This window comes from Leptidea sinapis, chromosome 4 (genome assembly GCF_905404315.1).
Source record: "Leptidea sinapis chromosome 4, ilLepSina1.1, whole genome shotgun sequence".
In the NCBI taxonomy this organism is placed as follows: domain Eukaryota; kingdom Metazoa; phylum Arthropoda; class Insecta; order Lepidoptera; family Pieridae; genus Leptidea; species Leptidea sinapis.
Genome location: NC_066268.1, coordinates 7,119,840 through 7,137,569, shown reverse-complemented (window position 1 = coordinate 7,137,569; position 17,730 = coordinate 7,119,840). Strand labels below are relative to the sequence as shown.

Below are 17,730 nucleotides of genomic sequence, written 5' to 3'. Positions count from 1 at the left end.
ATACAAAATGGCGTGGGACCTTTTGTTAACCAATGATAAAAAATGAAGCATTAAATATAAATTGTCGTTCGCTCCAAGGTTTGTTTCTCGGCAGCTAAAGGTCGTTACACGTTACAAACATGGTGTTTGCTTACTCACAATATGTCTTATACTATTCATACATTTATTCACACGTACAAAATGATTATAAAATTATAAATACGTACATGCTTTTGACTGCTATTTCGTCTACATGGATGTTCAAACTAACGAAACGAATTCGGTTATGTACGACTTGAATGTTAGACGAAGGGTTGACATTTGAGCGGTTGTTATTTAAGCAGCTGTTAAGTTAACAGAGTTTACTAAGTAAACTCTGTTAAAAAATCTGCTGTTTAACAAGATACAGCCTGCTGATTGACAGATAGACGGACGGAGAGCAGAGTCTAATACGATTTCTGCTAATTCCTCCTACATACATAAAACATTTACAAATTTTATCCACGAAAAAGCATCAGCAGGGATCGAAACCGTGATCCATTGTACAATACTTTACAGACTCGTCATAATTAAATTCAAGCTAAACAGAGTCAATATTTTTTTTCTGTTGACCTATTCTGAGGTTATCCTCCTAGCCAATATTATTGTAATTAATCAAAAAGTACTAAAAAAATAAAAATAAAACAGTTGTATCATGATCATTTCCTCTATTTACACATCACGCAGCTGATAATATCTGTACGTAAAAGGTAGACAAATATTGAATTTTGGACTTGGTTTATGACACGAATGTTAAGTACCTAGGTACTAGAAATAAAACAATTCGTAATAATAATATTGTCTTAAAAACTTACCTATCCCTACTCCGTATCAAATAATATAATGATTATTTTACACAAGTTCACACTGAAGGCACTGACCACTATTTCACAGATCACTTAGGACCTATTGTTCGTATATATCTTTCTATATTATCTACTCTGTGTCTGTCAAATTAACGCGGGAAAAATTCTTCCACCAAACACACGTACGCACGCCTCGATACGATGAACTAATGTGATAACAGAGCTGTAGACATTGGTTGGTCTGTAATCACCATTTAATTATTTAACAAACTCGAGCACCTGTCGCGGGTTCGATGCACGTAAGGTCTTTTTTAATAAAAATTTATTATTTCCTTTGGTAAACTGTGCTTAGGTTTGGGTATTGTTTTCAACTGTATTTTTATTTTAACCGACTTTAAAAAGGAGGAGGTTCTCAATTCGATCGGTATTTTTTTATGTATGTATATTATACCGATTACTCTGAGATTTATGATCTGATTTACGTAATTCTTTAGTTCGATACGAAATAGATGCTATTTGGTCCCATAAACATTTTAAATAGTTTGGCCCAGTCGTTTTTATTTTATGAATTTTTTTGTCTGCGTTGATGATATAATTGTTTTTTGTGTACGGCTTTTTTAGGAATTTTCATTTCGGTGGATTATAATATATTATTATTAACTGACACTAAAAAGTAAAAAATAAGTAGGTAATAAACATGAATAAATTGTTTGGGGTAACTATACTTCATTTTATCTATTCACAAATAAGCTCTTGATGTTATATCATGTCATGCCAGCTACTCTCCGATATAAACATACAATCTCCTGCCCGCGACATTGTCCGCGTGGACGCTTTAAAGCAGCAAACAGCTAGCGTGGCAATATGTAGTCTATATGTGTGTCCCGACCTCTTGTTAACATTCTTGCAAAATTTTAATTTAATCGCTTCAGTAGCTTTAGCGTTTTGCCTGGATATCCGTATACAGACTAAAATTCTATAAAGTACTTTTTTGGATTCGTTATTGTTGATTTAGTGAAATAGTTCGATTTCTGCAACAAGATAGAGCCATATGCGTAAAATAAAAAAAATTGGTGCCCCATGGTTTAACTAACCTATAGAGAGAAGTACGCGTTAAACCTTGCTTTACCTTGTTGAATTTGTGTGTATTCTTGAAAGCTGCCACTTTGTGAAAAATAAAACAATTATTTATTTACTACTGCTGAATAAAAAGACAATATATACCAGAAACAAGAAAAGGCTAGTATTTGAAACACCACAACGCAGTTACTTCGTTGATCAACAGTGTTTACGGAAAGTTCAATAGAATATTTAACAAATTACATGACGAATTAAAATGTATGACTGTAAATGTAAATTCTATTGACATCAGAATCTGTAAGAAAATTACAATTTGCATACCCCTTTGGTCTTTTGAATAAGGGGAACTATTACGATTACTTATATATTAATATATACTTAATCGAGAGCTTGGGAAATAAATCAGTAAGGTGTACAAAATAAGTTTATACTTCTGAAAAAACTTAATAAAAATCGTTTTCTTTATGAATTTTTTTTTATTATCTCTAAACTTATACTTAATGAATAATAAGAACAAAATAATAGTAACCAATAACTTAAACAATAAAAATAAACAGGACACGAGTTTAAAACCATTAACAATATCACGTAGGCACTTAGATACTACAAAAAAATAAAGATCATACAGTGAATGTTGAGCAGAATTAGAGATAAACAGAACGCGGAACAGGCTCACTTGGTGGGAGTGGTGAGGCAACCAGTCAATGGACCTCCGCAACACCGGGTCAAGGGATGCGTTCCCGAGAATGCTCTAAGGCTGACATCTATAGATACTAAGTCTTGGCTCAAACTTTACTGACGTACAACTTAGCCAAGTGTAAGCTTAACACAATCTTTCTTCCACTTGTGTCCAACGTTTCCGGGACGATACGACATGGGTACCTTCAAAAAAAGCGCGTACACCTTCCTTAAAGGCCGGCAACGCTCCTGTGATTCCTCTGGTGTTGCAAGAGAATGTGGACGGCGGTGATCACTTAACACCAAGTGACCCGTGCGCTCGTTTGTCCTCCTTTTCCATAAAAAAATCTTTGATTTCATTTTTAGAGTAATAACTCTAAGGATAATTTCAGCTGTCAAATATGACAGCTGAATCCCGAGCTTAAGCTAATACAACCCAATGCAAAAGTCGAGTTCGCGATTTATTACACTCAGCTAAGTTTCACGTAAGTAAAGTCTGAGCAAAGTATGCTCTATAGACCTCAGCCTTATCGCCTTGCCTGTCCCGTGTAGTAAATTCCCCGCTTAGAGTTTGTAGCTATTTACTTTTAGCATCGATTTCACCAATGACACTTCAAACTAAGTTTAGTAAAACTTAGTTTTACGTAAACGAGTTCAAATGCCAGTTTTGGTCTCGATTAAACACAAAGCGATTTCACGAATACCTTTTGAGCATGTTAACGTTATCCGAGTTTAAAAGTCATAAATAATGGAATGTATCAAATACCCGTCAAAACTGTCATCGATAAGTGTGAACAAAATCAAAACAGTTGTATGTCAATGTTTCTGTTACGATAACGACAGTGAGAGCTCTTAACAATAATATCAACATTTTGCCGATTACGCCGAACCACTCTTGAACACCAGTATTTCTAGCCAAACTTATAATTTATGACTGTGGACTAGATGAAGGAAATGTAGACCATTTGTTCTTAAATTGTCTTTTAATGAAATCTTCCTTGTACAATTTTAAACCTCCTGAAATACCCCACCCCACTTCCATTAAATTCCTCCTCCCCCTAGTTTTTATTCCCATTGTAAACGTTTTATGTAAATATATTGAACAAAATAATATTAAGATATGAATAACACAATGTCTGTGTTTGTTCATCATAATTTAACAGCATGTATACTTGTTTCAGGTTTAATAAGAGAATAAAACTGTTCAATCTCGGCACCAATAATTACCGTAAACACTTGTAAATTTGTTAGCACTGACCAAATACATACTCAAAGCTGATAGTCTACCTAAACTGGACATTGGCTGGTTGTGGTGCCCCTTCCACCAACCACAATAAGAACAGAACAGAAGTTCGAACCAAATCAAAATTGTAATGTGTCAATATTTCTATTATGACAGTGACAACTCACGCCATCAAATGTTAATCGTCCAAAATTCGGCGGTCAACATTTAAACGCGTTTAGGCTATAACTGCGTTAGTTTGTGTTGGTGAAATCCGAATTGAATCTGTACACTTTTACAGGCATTAGCTTAGTTCAAAGTATTCTAATCACATTCTACCTCAATGGTAAAATCGGGGCTCATACAACGCAATATTTAAAATCTTAATCATTATATTATATTCTAATACGTACTAGGACTTACAATCTCGTATTTAAAGTAACTTAATAAAGTAAAGTCTTTTCGTTTAACATCATATTGAAGTATTATACCAAAAATCATGTTTTTAATTTTTTTTTTTCAGTGAAAATAGGAAACGAGACGAGTAGTATGTTCATCTGATGATAATTGATACGCCCTGCCCATTACAATGCAGTGCCGCTCAGGATTCTTGAAAAGACCAAAATTTCTGAGCGGCACTACAATTGCGATCGTCACCTTGAGACATAAGATGTTATGTCTCATTTGCCCAGTAATTTCACTAGCTACGGCACCCTTCAGACCGAAACAAAGTAATGTTTACACATTACTACTTCACGGCAGAAATAGGCGCCGTTGTGGTTACCCATAATCTAGCCGGCATCCTGTCCAAAGGAGCCTCCCACTGGTGAATTACGGATTATCAATATTCACAGTGACTGCTTCTATACAAAATACAAGCAATAAATTTACTCATTTATGTAAAAACAATCCCGCTTTGTATTATTTGCTTTTATCTGTGGCAGGTACACGCTGAGACGCCATTCAGCGGATTTCTTCGCTAATCTATGGTCAATGGTCTCTATATGAGAGTTTATATCTTCCCAAGAGGTGAATATTGCATTACAAAAGCCACAATGAAAACTTCCAGGTTGATACTGTAACAAAAATATTTAAATTTAATGCATGCTACCAAGATGTCCAGCACTACAAGATTCTTCCTCAAACTTCTACCAAAGACAAGAAGATTTAATTAGTGTCTTAACCATAGATTTAGAATATACTAGCGTATAGACAAGCTGACAGGTCGTTTATGCATGACCAAATTCGAAGATTTGTAAATATGTGCGTTTTTTTTTATATGAGAAGGGGCAAACGGGCAAGAGGCTCACAGGATGGGGAGAGGTGAGGCAACCGCCCATGGACATTTGCAACAACAGGTGTTTCAAGAAATGCGTTGCCGGCCTTTAAGGTGCTTTTTCCTTGCTTTTTCCTTGAAGGTCCCTAAGTCGTATCTGTTCGGGAAGACCGCTGCCGGTAGTTGATTCCACAAAGTAGTTGTACGAGGTAAGAAATTTCGAACCAAACGCGCGGTTGTGGAATGCCAGACGTCTACGTGATGCGGATGGTACTTTACATGTAATGTCCGATGGTGGAATTCGGCCGCTGGAATCAACCCGAACAGCTCCTCTGAGCAGTCCCCGTGATAAATGCGGTAGAAGATGCAGAGAGAACCCACATCTCTACGCAATGCTAGAGAATTAACGTTAACATTAAATGATATTAAAAATACTATGGAGCTGATTTAAAGTGTGGCTGACTGTTTACGGCTTGTCAATCAGAATCGGGTTACAGGAACAATAGATTCGCTTTCTTTATCAATGTTACTGCACCTCAGCTAGATATGTTCTTTTCTTTCGTTCGCTTTCTATACGCTGGTAAATTGTAAGTTAATGGTCTTAACAGAATTTTACATAAAAAATTGTTTTTCAAATTGTATTTGTGTATTAATCCTAGAAGTAAGGGTTATCACTTTAAAAAACATAACATATTGTTCAGATTTACAAGAGCGACATCTCAAGTCAATTTCCTAACATGCAAATATTGGGGTTGAGCAGGTTATCAACTGTAAAGTAGATCCTGTAGATGAAGCCACAACCTGAGAGTTGAACAAAGCAAACAGAATTTTAAAACGAGGCGGTACTCGAACGGTTAGCTAAGTTGGTTAGAGCCCCGGAGGTCGTGGGTTCGAGTCCCGGATCGTTCATAAAATTTTGTTTTTCAAATTTTATTTGTGTATTAATCCTAGAAGTGAGGATTATCACTTTAAAAATCATAACATATTGTTTAGAATTTTACAGTAAAATTATATTAGGTGTTTAGATATTGTGCACAGTGAGTATCTAAAGAAACTTTCTAACGCATGAAACTAAACTGGGAAACACAGTATTTCGAGGTGGATATGGCATCAGAACAGTGTACAGAGGGTGTCAAATTAAAAAAAACCGAAATACAACTGGTATTACAGGGTCATGGGCAGCGATGATCACTCAATGATATGGTGACCAGCATGCTTGCTTCCGTCAAAAATTATCGTTTTCCCACAGGTGCTTACAGCGTCAGCTATTTTTCTCCTATGTTCGCTAGTGAACTAAAATTAAATAAAATCAAAGTGTCGGTGTGGCAATAGGTTGAACCGTTGAGTCTCACCACGGAGCCCCCAGTTTGATGCTCCCGTGTTTTCCGTTATTGAATTAATATGTACATTTATTAGATAATTTATACGTCTAGATAGTCTCTTGCTGTTACACAACCAGTAAAAACAGGACACGTTTAAAACTTTAGTGTGTGTGACAAGCTGCATCACTCGCGATTTGTATTACACTTTGTGTTAGTGTGCGTACATTGCTCAAAATAAAGGTTCACTCTAAACTCAATTTTACTCGACGTTTTCACAGCTGTCATAGTCTATCTAGACGTATAACGGCCGTTTTCAATAACGTATCTCCAGTTACGGATACATTGATGTCACTGTTTAATGACAAGATCTTATCTATCCTATAGTTATGTCCAATATAGTTATAATCCAATTTGGTTTATTATGATTTGTCTTACCTCTAGTAAGATGAACTAAGGACAGATAGGTTATTGAAAACGGCCGTAAATAATCTAAGGTATGTTTATTTGACTCTTTATAAAATCGGCAAAACTCTTGTGATTCCTCTAATGTTACAAGAGTGTGGGCTGCAATGATAACCTACCATCAGGTGCCCCAATACTTGTTTGTCTTCATCTTCAATAAAAAAAATATTTTCCAAATACGACACATGAATACAAACACGTTTGTGTGGAAATGATTTGAAAAAATTAGGAAAAACCACATAATATTATATATAAACACTTTATAATAAAGTGTAGGTATATATTATGAAAAGTGATCACTTTTTATGTAATGTCTAACAGGAGAATTTAATGTTAATTACTGGACAAAGGTATAGACCATTTCCTGATCTATAGATCATATATATATGATTGTCTATTTATGCTACCCAGACCCACTGCTAAGTTGATAACTTATCTAGTTATCTACAGAGTATTTGGGTTACCCAAATACTCTGTAACCCTGCAAATATCATTAATGGTCGAAGGCAAATCGATTTTTTAATGCAACTGAAAGTCAAATGATTGTTACTAGTCACCTAGTTAAATATAACCGACAACCAGCAGATCATAGGAAGGTTGCAAAGGGAGCAAGGCTACCCATGTCATAATACAGTTCATTCTAGTTTGGACTTTTTTAAATTAAAAATATTTAAATAAATTAATATAAATACCTCTCGAATAAATTCAGATTCAATATTTGTCACAACTGGCACATTAAATAATTCAAGTCCATGTGCCCCCTTAAGACCATGGGATGTGACATCCATTTTTCCCAAATTGACACTGCAACGGATACACTGAAAATTATAGCTATCTTTGGTTTTGATAGTAAGGGCAAAACTAGCCCTACTCAAACATATTTTCTCGTTTAACACTATATCATTGAAGTTGTCATAACTTATAAAATCAGTAAGTATTATTAAATTTCTTGTAAGTATCCTTTCTAATTTCTCAAGTTCAGGTTTAGTTATTGGTGAAGATGGTTTGACATAGCCTTGATGAATCTTTCCATTTATATGATCTTTCAAGTTTTGCACTGTTGCAGGGACATGCTTAGCACACTTTGTACAAAATGCTGTCGCTTCTTTTGGATTTAATTCAAGATTGTTGGCTTGCGCGTAATTTTCCAATTCTTCTTTTCTACCTTTCACTTTTTCTGTACTTTTAACTTCTTCAGTGCTCTTTGAAGCATTGGAATTATTATTAGAGCTATTTGATGCTTTTTGTTCAATTATATGTTTTCCCTTCTGGTTGGATTTGATATTATTTGTGCTAGCTTTGTTTTCTAATTCAATATTATCATTTTGAGCTATACAATTACTTTTCTCATTAGTCTTTGAAGAAACTGAATTAATTTGGGAAACATTCGAGCCATTTTGCATGGCAATACTAATTTTAGTTCCAGTATTGGTTTCAGAATCTAATTTACGGTTCTCTTTCGAAACCTTCTCTGCTTTTGGTTCAACACTAAAAGGCGTGTCACATTTTGTTGTCTCAGGTTGAAGTTTATCTATCTTTGAGAACTGTTCAATATTGCTCTTGTGAGATCTTCCATTTATATGTTCCTTCATATTATACAAATTCGGAGGCACTGAATTCTCGCACATCCTGCAAAATACTGTCATTTTCTTTGAATCAAACTGAAGGTTGTTTGCTTTTGCGTATTTTGCTATTTCTATATTAAGTTTAGATTCAATTTTAACTTCTTCAGTACTCTTCAAGAAATTGGAATCATTTTGGGAGCCATTTAATTCTTTATGAACATTAATATGTTCAAGTCCATGATTGATATCAAAATTATTAACTACCTTTTTATTTTCTAATTCAATATTTACTTTTGAAGCCACACATTCAGATTTGTCAGTACCCTTTGAAGGAACAGAATAATCTTGGGAGCTATTAGAAGCTGTATATTCTACAATATGTGTTTCCTTTTCATGATTGACTTGGAGATCGTTTTCTATTGCGTTATCCTCTAATTCAGTGTTCACTTCTTTAGGCTTCTTGACTTTTTCTGCACTAGTACAAGATAATTCACTAACAATGTTGTTGGCCTTTTGAAGTTTATCTCCGTTTGACTCTTTAGTAATCACAGAAGGAACAAATTGATCTTGAGAGCCAACTAAGATTGTTGAGGTATGCTCGATAATATTTTTTTCTTCATTCTCCATTTTAGATCCAGAACTACCACACTCTTCTTTTATAAGAACTTTAGTACCCTTTGACGAAACAGAATGCTTATGCAAGTCATTAAGGCTTTTATGTTCAAAAATATGTTTTTCAATCACATTAAAATTCATGTCAATCTCATCACAGCAAGTATTACAAAATGCATAATCTTGTTGAAGGTTTACTCTAATTCCATTACTTTCAAACCTAGACAGTGATTTTATTATTTTAAAATTATCATTGCATGTTTCATTTTCTGGTTGGATTTTATTATTTTCATTTATATCATTGCAATTTGATTCATCTTTTTCAGAGTTTATATCTTGTTGATTTTTTAATTTCTGAATTCGCGCTCTGTGCAGTTTAAGTATATTACAATGGTGAGCACCACCCATGTGAGATAAGACGCTGTTTTCCGGCAATTCCCATTCGCACAGAATACATATGTAAGAATTTCCACAAGTCTCTATGTATTGTGGTGCTTTAAGAGCTTTACATATCAAATCTTCCTTTTCAGCAACATTCAGAGTCTTAACTTGTTTTGGTTTTAATTCTTTTACAGTACTATTTATATCCAGTTTTGTACCAGTTACTTTTAATCTTTTGTTTGCATTATGAGTTTTTTCTTCAAAATGTTGACTTTTTGATTCCAAACTAACTACTTGATTACATATAAGGCATTGAAAGGATGTTTCATCAATCTGCAAATATATCATTATTAAAAAAAATATTGAAGGTTCTAAAAATACATGTTCAGTCAAATGGTACATTTAGTGTTACTTCATACATTGAAGGATTACACAAACTTTTATATATTTCTAGACAGTATTCAGTTACTCCAAATTTTTTATTAATTGTTAATTTTCAAAGAAATAATTGCAACATGGGTTTATCTGCTAGCTAACTACTAAATACTAATATGGTAATTTACAGCACTTGTTTGGTGTTTATTAATTGGGCGCCTCAAAGATCTCATAATTAGCTCTGTAATCACACCCGCAATCAATCATAATACTTCTCTATGATCAATAATAACACTATACACCTAAGTTGAGAAGTCCAGAAATCCAGAAATGTGCCCATAGAAGTCATTTGAATTATTTGGAAGATAAAGAGTAATGTAAGGTTAAGGTGGGTATTGTTGACCTTTGCTACAGGGCGTAGGGTAGCTTGTTATTAAGCATGAGTGAATGCAGTGTGTATGTGGAAACGAGCAAACAAACGGCCTGTTTTGAGAGCTCCACTCACACAATCCAGCATGTTACATGGATTGAATGATACGACAGTTTGGATTGACATGGTAATCCAAATTTTTATAAATATGCACACACACTAACAAAAAGTAGCTTGTCACTCACACTAAAATAATAAAACTGACCTGTTTCCATCGGTTGTCTAGCAGCAAAAGGCATAAATTATCTAAGGTCGCAATAAATAATATTTAACATTATTAAGGGAACTTGTTGTTCGTTACGAGTTACACAGGCAATCAAGAAATGAAATTTTACACACTTTGGGCACAGAAAAGACATATAAGAATGCTTGTCAAAATAAGGGAAGATGAAATAAATCCTTCATCGGTTAGTGACACGGACACCAAACCTGAAAATTCAGACAAAATGCGAATTATGATACTTGGCGGACAACAATGTGTTAATTTAGCAAGATCCCTTATCCAATCACGTCAGAATACTAAATACGAAAACTATCAAATATTTTCTTTCGTTAAACCTCATGCAACGTGCGATGAACTCGTTGCGACGTTTAATAATACTGAATTTAATCATAATGATAAAATAATTTTATGTTTAGGCGAACAGGATAGTAATCCTTACAAAATTATAATGGAACTTGGTTTTTTCTTAAAGCGTCATAATAAAGCAACAGTTATTGTAACCAGTGTACTGCAAAATTACTACATTAATGAAAGAAAACTGAATAATTTATTGGAACTGACTTGTAAAAATTATAAAAATTGTACATACTTGACTTTAGCAAAATCGTACCCTGGCAAGAAACACTTCATTCATGATTTTTGTTATAGAATAAATAAGCTTATCGACTCAATGTATTATAGGCAAAAATATTTAGTACCCGGTAGTAAAATTATCATGGCTCGTAGTGCGAAAGGCAGTCAACATCAAGCTCAAATATCGCAGTCTGCCAAAACTATCACCAATAGTAAAATAATAAAAGGTACTATACCATATTATTTCAAACTAAAAAGTAAAGAACAAAATAATGACCTCAAAAGCGATTCATTTTTTCGAGTCCAAATTTTATCTTAATATAATGCATCAGAATATAGCAAGCGTTTTAAGTAAAAAAGATCTACTAAACATAGCTCTAACTGAACTTTTTGAAAATGGAAAAGTAGTAGATGTTATATGTCTATCCGAAACATTCGTGAATGCAGAAAACAGATCTAATATTAAGTTGAATGGATATACAATGGTATCTGCTTTTTGTAGACTTAAGCAAAAGCGTGGTGGGGTCTGCATTCTAGTCAGAGACTATATTGAGGCTGTAAAATTTGATGTCATGGATGAGCTATGTGTAGAATATTCTTTCGAATGTTGTGGTTTAAGAATACCAAAGCACAAATTAATTGTAATATGTCTATACAGGACGCCGAATTCGAACGTTGCTGAATTTTTGAATAAGCTTGATTTACTTTTACACAAATTAAGATATTGGGAGACCAGTAATATTGTGATTGTTGGTGATTTTAATATCGACACTCTAAAAAATACTAAAACGAATCTGGAGTTTACAAATTTATTGCGAAATTATAATTTTTTTAAACATATTAATGAACCTACTCGGCAAAAATCCTGTATTGACCTCTTTGTTAGTAATATAGAAAATGCCACAGGGGAGATTCATCAGTTAGGCCTATCGGATCATGACACAGCACAATTCTTAGTAGTACCGACAAAAATAAATAATTCAACACCGTCGTATAAGTTAATTTTCAAAAGAGATTTATGTAATCAAAACATAAACAAATTTAAGGACTGTATAAAAAGTCTTAACTGGATAGACGTGTATGATGCCCAGAAATTGGACGAATCTTTTGATGAATTTTACAATACATTAATCATATTTTATAAATTATGTTTTCCTCTTCTTAAGTATAAAATTAATGTTTCAAATTCAAAAATAAAATGGTTGTCCAGAGGTATAAAAAAATCATGTGCAACAAAAAGAAAATTAAGGTATCAATATTATAAGAATAAAATACCTGCCAACAAAAACAAATTTAATAATTATTCAAAGATTCTCAACAAGTGTATAGACCTAGCTCAGAGAAGTAGTAACAACAAATATATACTTTACTCGAAAAATAAATGCAAAGCGTCGTGGAATGTGATTAAAAATAAAACTAACTCTAATGTAGGAAGTATTGATGAAATTAAATATGAAAATAAAATTATAAATAATCCAACTCAGATTGCTACTATTTTTAATAATTATTTTATAAATACAGTCACACAAAGTCAAAGTCAAAATGTAAAAAATAAAAAACCTACATATAAATTAAAACATAACAATTCAAATATTTTCTTAATGCCAACTGATGAAATGGAGATAATAACCGTTATTAAGTCACTTAATAATTCAAATTCCACGGGCTGCGATGAAATAGCAACAAAGGTAATAAAGGAATGTGCAAAGGAACTAGCTCCAGTCCTAGCCTACTTAATAAATCTATCTTTTGAAGAAGGTACTTTCCCATCAAATTTAAAAAAGGCAAAAGTAACACCTTTACTCAAAGCGGGTGATAAAAAGGATATTAACAACTATCGACCAATCACACTCATTCCTGTTATCTCAAAAATTTTTGAAAAGATACTGCACAAGCGATTAACATCTTTTTTAACTAAACATAATATCATTTTGGAGGAACAAAATGGTTTCCAAAAAGGAAAATCAACAACTTTAGCGTGTTTTTCGCTAATAAAAGAAATATCGGAATGCATGGATACAAAAATTCCAGTAACATCAGTATTTTTTGATATGAGCAAAGCTTTTGACAATGTTTGTCATGAAAAACTATTAGATAAATGCGCTCAATATGGTATTCGAGGTCTAGCAAATGACTGGCTTAAAAGTTATCTTTCAAACCGTACTCAATATGTTGAAATTGCTAAATTAAATAATAAACAAGAAGTAATACCTTATCGATCAGAACTTAGACTTAAAACAAAAGGTGTACCACAAGGAAGTATATTGGGTCCACTTCTATTTATAATCTACATAAACGACTTACCTAGCATTACTACTAATAACTGTACTCTTTTTGCTGATGACATCTCTATTGTAATTAAATGTAACAATGAATTGACATATGATATAGAAATTAATAAAACAATAAAGGACACAATTGAATGGCTTACTGAAAATAACCTGACTGTAAATATAAAAAAAACAATGTATATGCAGTATTATAATAAGAATGGGAAAGGAAAAGATATTAATGTTAATTATCATAATGAGAATATTAAAGAAGCACAACTTGTCAATTTTCTTGGTATTTCTTTAGACAGCAACTTGTCCTTCAAGTCACATGTTGACAAAATTAGCAAAAAAATTAACCAACATGTATTTGTCCTCAAACGCGTATCAAAAACAATAGGTGAAAAAACAGCGCTAATGGCATATCATGCATTCGTGGTTTCAGCTTTAAGATATGGATTGGTCATATGGGGCAACTCGGTGAGCATAGGGCATTTATTTATTGGACAGAAGAAGTGTATCAGGGCGGTTTGTGGAGCCGGCCCCCTAGATTCTAGTCGACCGCTATTTAAAAAATTGAAAATTCTATCGCTGCCATGCCTATACATTTATGAAATAAGCCTATTTGTTCAAAAACATATGTGTGATTTCTATACAAAAAAAAGCCAGAAGGTTTTAAATACAAGGTATCCAAATAAACTCATAATGCCCTTCTGTAGAACTGCATCTTTTAGTAGAAATTGTTTCAGCATGTCTGTGAAAATATATAATAAATTGCCCAATGAATTGAAAGATTTACCGTTCAAAGTTTTTAAAAGAAGACTGCATCAGTGGTTAACAAATAAGTGCTTCTATAGTTTAAATGAATTTTTCAATACAAAATGAATTAGTCTATTTGATAATAATATATGTAAATTAATATACTTTTATGACATTGAATTTGTAAATATTATACATAGGTACTAAATGAATTATTAAGTTATTTACGTCTCATATTATAATATTATATAAGTATTAAAATTTCATTTTATAAATATTATTGATATCATTGTGAAATCCGACATGTTTCAATATAACAGTACGATTAGTGTTTAGACAATTTTGTAACATATTTTGCATGTCAATTGACGAAACATATTGGATTATCCATTATATTGTTAACACCTTAAGTACAATGTTTCCTGCAAATAAATTTCATTTCATTGTGACACAATATTTTGAATGAATTGGTTGATACCTGAAGTCACCATTGAGTAAATCTGAGAAAATCTCTTGCCATAATCTATCATACACTTGTCAGTTATCATAGCCTAGGCAATTCTATTATGTACAATATTGAAATGTAAATTCTACCGCAAACATTTTTCTATCACATTTATCGAAATGCTAACTAGTTAATCATGAAATCAACTTACCACTCGGAAAACATTTTCAGTATCCTGAACACTCAAATTACTTTGATATAAATTAATAATATGAACTGGATCATGGATATGCTGATTCTTATCATCACAGTCACAATTACAAATTATGCAGGTACCGTCAGAAATTCCATTCCATGATTCTTCACTGACGACAACTCCATTAAAAGTTATAACAGATTCTAATTGCTTAAGAGCTTTTTTAATATAAGCAGCAGTATGTTTCTGATCTTTTATATGCAATTTGACTTTCATTTTTGTTTTTAAAACCAAATTGCATAATTCACAGAAGTACAATTGGTTTATCTGAAATCATAGAGAATAATTTATTAGAAAATAGAAAAATAATATTACTCAAAACAAAATATTAACTTAACTATGAGTAACTAAACAAAATATACAATGTTTAGTATGTATTGCTATGTCTCAGTTGAATAAAAGCCTCTAATAATAATCTGACTTGGTCACTTATTTCTGGTATATTTTAATTTACCCAAGAATTATTTAAATTTCCAATCATTTAATTTCCCTTTCCCCCGGTCCAATAAGTTGAGGGCAATTCAGATAACTGAATGATTTGTCACATGTCCTGCCCACTGCCCTTTGAGTTAACAATGTTAGTTGCAGTGCAGCTATTATTGTTGTCTAGAGTTATGTAGTTTGCAAACAAACTAGTTCGAAAGAGCACTCCTACAGACAAACTATGTGAACTAGATCCCAGATCTCTTGCTCCTTAGTTCTTTAGTTTATTATGAATCCTAAGGATGCTACATAATATTAATAATCTATGCTACGGATCCTTTTTCGAAATCCAGAACTGTTATGTACTTCGCAATCTAAATTACTAAGTAATTTATTATTATCTTGCATAGGCTTGATATACAAAATATTCTGTGCATAGTTGTAAGAAGGTATCTAATTATGTGAACTAACTAACTATCGGAAAAACTGGATCGGGCGAATGCCGAATGATCAGTATTGGATTTGAGAAAGGAACAAATAAACTAAAAGAGTGACATAGTTTGTTAAGGAGCTGCCCACCAAAATTGATCGCTCCCAATTGCTAATAATAAGATATAATATATTGCTACAACCAAGTTTGTCATACTATATGTATGTTTCTGTTTGGTTAGTCAAGTATTTTACTTTTTTGAGCATACTTTTTGTATAAACATTATAATTGAAAGTACTATTGAAATTGGAACTATAATAATGAATATTTTAACAAACTTAAAAATTCAGAAACCAATTAAACATTAATACTAAGCTATTAAGAGGTTGTGTTTGGCAAATGATATAACTAAAGAACACAATTGAAAAATTAAAAAAAAATATAGCTGCAAAATCAGTTAGAACCTAGCAATTCAATGTGTCTACATTAACACCCAAAGTGAATTTTTGGATATCACAGCAGTCTTGTAAAAGAGGTATGAAAACTATCATAAGATCTGCTTTTAATAGAAGACAACAATAACCTGACTTGTCCTATGTGTTACATAAAGAATTAGCTTTTACCTTTCGAATAAAGTGATTGGCAACCTCATATGAAGTCTCATTAAACTTTTCCTTGTGCGAATTTTGAGTAATGTGCTTTTTCGCAGTATCTTCACCTGGGAATTGAGCATGGCAAGCTAAGCAATAATAGCCTAACCAACCCGAGACTATAGCATTTTCGCTTAAATTTGAAGCCATTATTGCATCTGAAATATAAACAAGTGTTTTTGATCACACGGGTAGAGAAATGTAATATTAAATCCTCTAAATATATTTGCCGAAAAGTCCTATTACCTGGAGCTATTACTTTAGTCTGTTATAGTATTTACCATGATAAATTACTCACTGTCTACTAGTAACTATTTTTACACTTTATTTACGAATGAACACATAGTATTGGAAACTTAGAACAATAATTATTTAAATTTGAATTCTTCAATCGTAACTGATATTAATGACATGCCCTTGTAAGATATACGTTACTAACATCACCATTAGATTTATGTATTACAAAATTAAAAAGAATGTCTCTAACAGCTAATTATTCAAATTGTGAACCGCTAACAAATTTACGAACCTCACGAACGCTACAACGAATTGTAATACATAATAATTAATTATAAAGTATATCGTTGAACGACCCCTTTAGTTTCTTTCTAAAGTAAATTCACAGAGTACCTTATATTAAAACTGAGTAAATTGTGATTTGTGACTTAAAATTTTAGTGTATTGTGATTTGTGAATGTACCTACCTACCTATGGTAAATCATAATATTTTTTTTTAATTTGTTTAGTGGCACGGGATGCAAGTCCATAGGCCAAACTTATTACTAAGATAACAAAGTTACATTTTTCCTATAGTATTTACAATAAATTTGTACAATGGCTTGTATAACGATAAATTACACAAAATGTCTTGTAAAGTGGAAGGTGTCGTTTGCATTTTCTTCTTATCATCCAATGTTATATTTTGAATGTCTGCTGCTAAAATTAAACGATGAAAGTTATACTGTTGACAATTCATGACCATATGTTCTAAATCAGCTGTGTTATCTGTTGTACAGTGTTTACATTTACTCTCTGATTCTGGTATTATCTTCAGTTTTGCTAGGTGTGCCGGGGTTTTACAATGACCAAATCTCAATCGGTTTATAGTGATAATAAAATTTCTATTATTGACATCCTTGTGTTTGTGATACCATGGTAAAAGCGGCGGGGTCTCTTGTATTTTAGTGTACCATTTTCCTTTTTCTCTGCTAATAAGTGTCCAATAACTGTGCCACAACTCTCTCAACTTTACATACTTTGCTGTGATCTTCATCGAATTCACCTCGGGTTGCTTTATCCACCACTTCATTACCAGAAATACCACTGTGGGAAGGTACCCACTTAAATGTAACAGATTTGCCACTATTCTTTAACTCTAATATAATTTTAGTAATATCAAATAAAATATAATTACAACATTGCTTACTTGACATATTGTCCAGAGCTATAATACAGCTTAAGCTATCAGAAACAA

General features: G+C 32.6%; 2 protein-coding genes across 4 annotated transcripts in view; both read right to left on the bottom strand.

Moving 5' to 3' along the window:
• The window catches only part of LOC126979736 (protein phosphatase PP2A 55 kDa regulatory subunit), a 67,145-nt gene extending 65,968 nt beyond the window's left edge, over window positions 1-1,177 (bottom strand). Inside the window, exon 1 of the mRNA XM_050829237.1 lies at window positions 834-1,177. The gene's annotated coding sequence lies outside the window, so the exon portion shown is untranslated. The remainder of the gene's footprint in view (window positions 1-833) is intronic.
• Window positions 1,178-2,360: 1,183 nt separating this feature from the next.
• Window positions 2,361-16,938, bottom strand: LOC126979699 (uncharacterized). Of its 3 annotated transcripts, none has more exons than XM_050829156.1 (5): window positions 16,786-16,938; window positions 16,230-16,414; window positions 14,709-15,020; window positions 7,557-9,755; window positions 2,361-4,880 (listed from the first exon to the last, which is right to left on the bottom strand). In XM_050829156.1, exons 2-5 carry the CDS (start codon window positions 16,404-16,406, stop codon window positions 4,692-4,694), a joined length of 2,877 nt encoding a protein of 958 aa, XP_050685113.1. In that variant the 5' UTR covers window positions 16,407-16,414; window positions 16,786-16,938; the 3' UTR covers window positions 2,361-4,691. The 3 variants fall into 3 exon arrangements, with proteins under 3 accessions (XP_050685113.1, XP_050685114.1, XP_050685116.1); XM_050829157.1 differs by lacking the exon at window positions 16,786-16,938 and adding an exon at window positions 16,503-16,760; XM_050829159.1 differs by lacking the exon at window positions 16,786-16,938 and adding an exon at window positions 16,555-16,760.
• Between the last annotated feature and the right edge of the window lie 792 nt (window positions 16,939-17,730).

Coding starts and splice junctions, on each gene's coding strand:
- LOC126979699 (XM_050829156.1), bottom strand. CDS start 16,406: ATGGCTTCAAATTTAAGCGAAAATGCTATAGTCTCGGGTTGGTTAGGC. Junction 15,021..16,229: donor CCAATCACTTTATTCGAAAG/GTAAAAGCTAAT, acceptor CTATGATTTCAG/ATAAACCAATTGTACTTCTG. Junction 9,756..14,708: donor CTGAAAATGTTTTCCGAGTG/GTAAGTTGATTT, acceptor ATATATTTGCAG/ATTGATGAAACATCCTTTCA.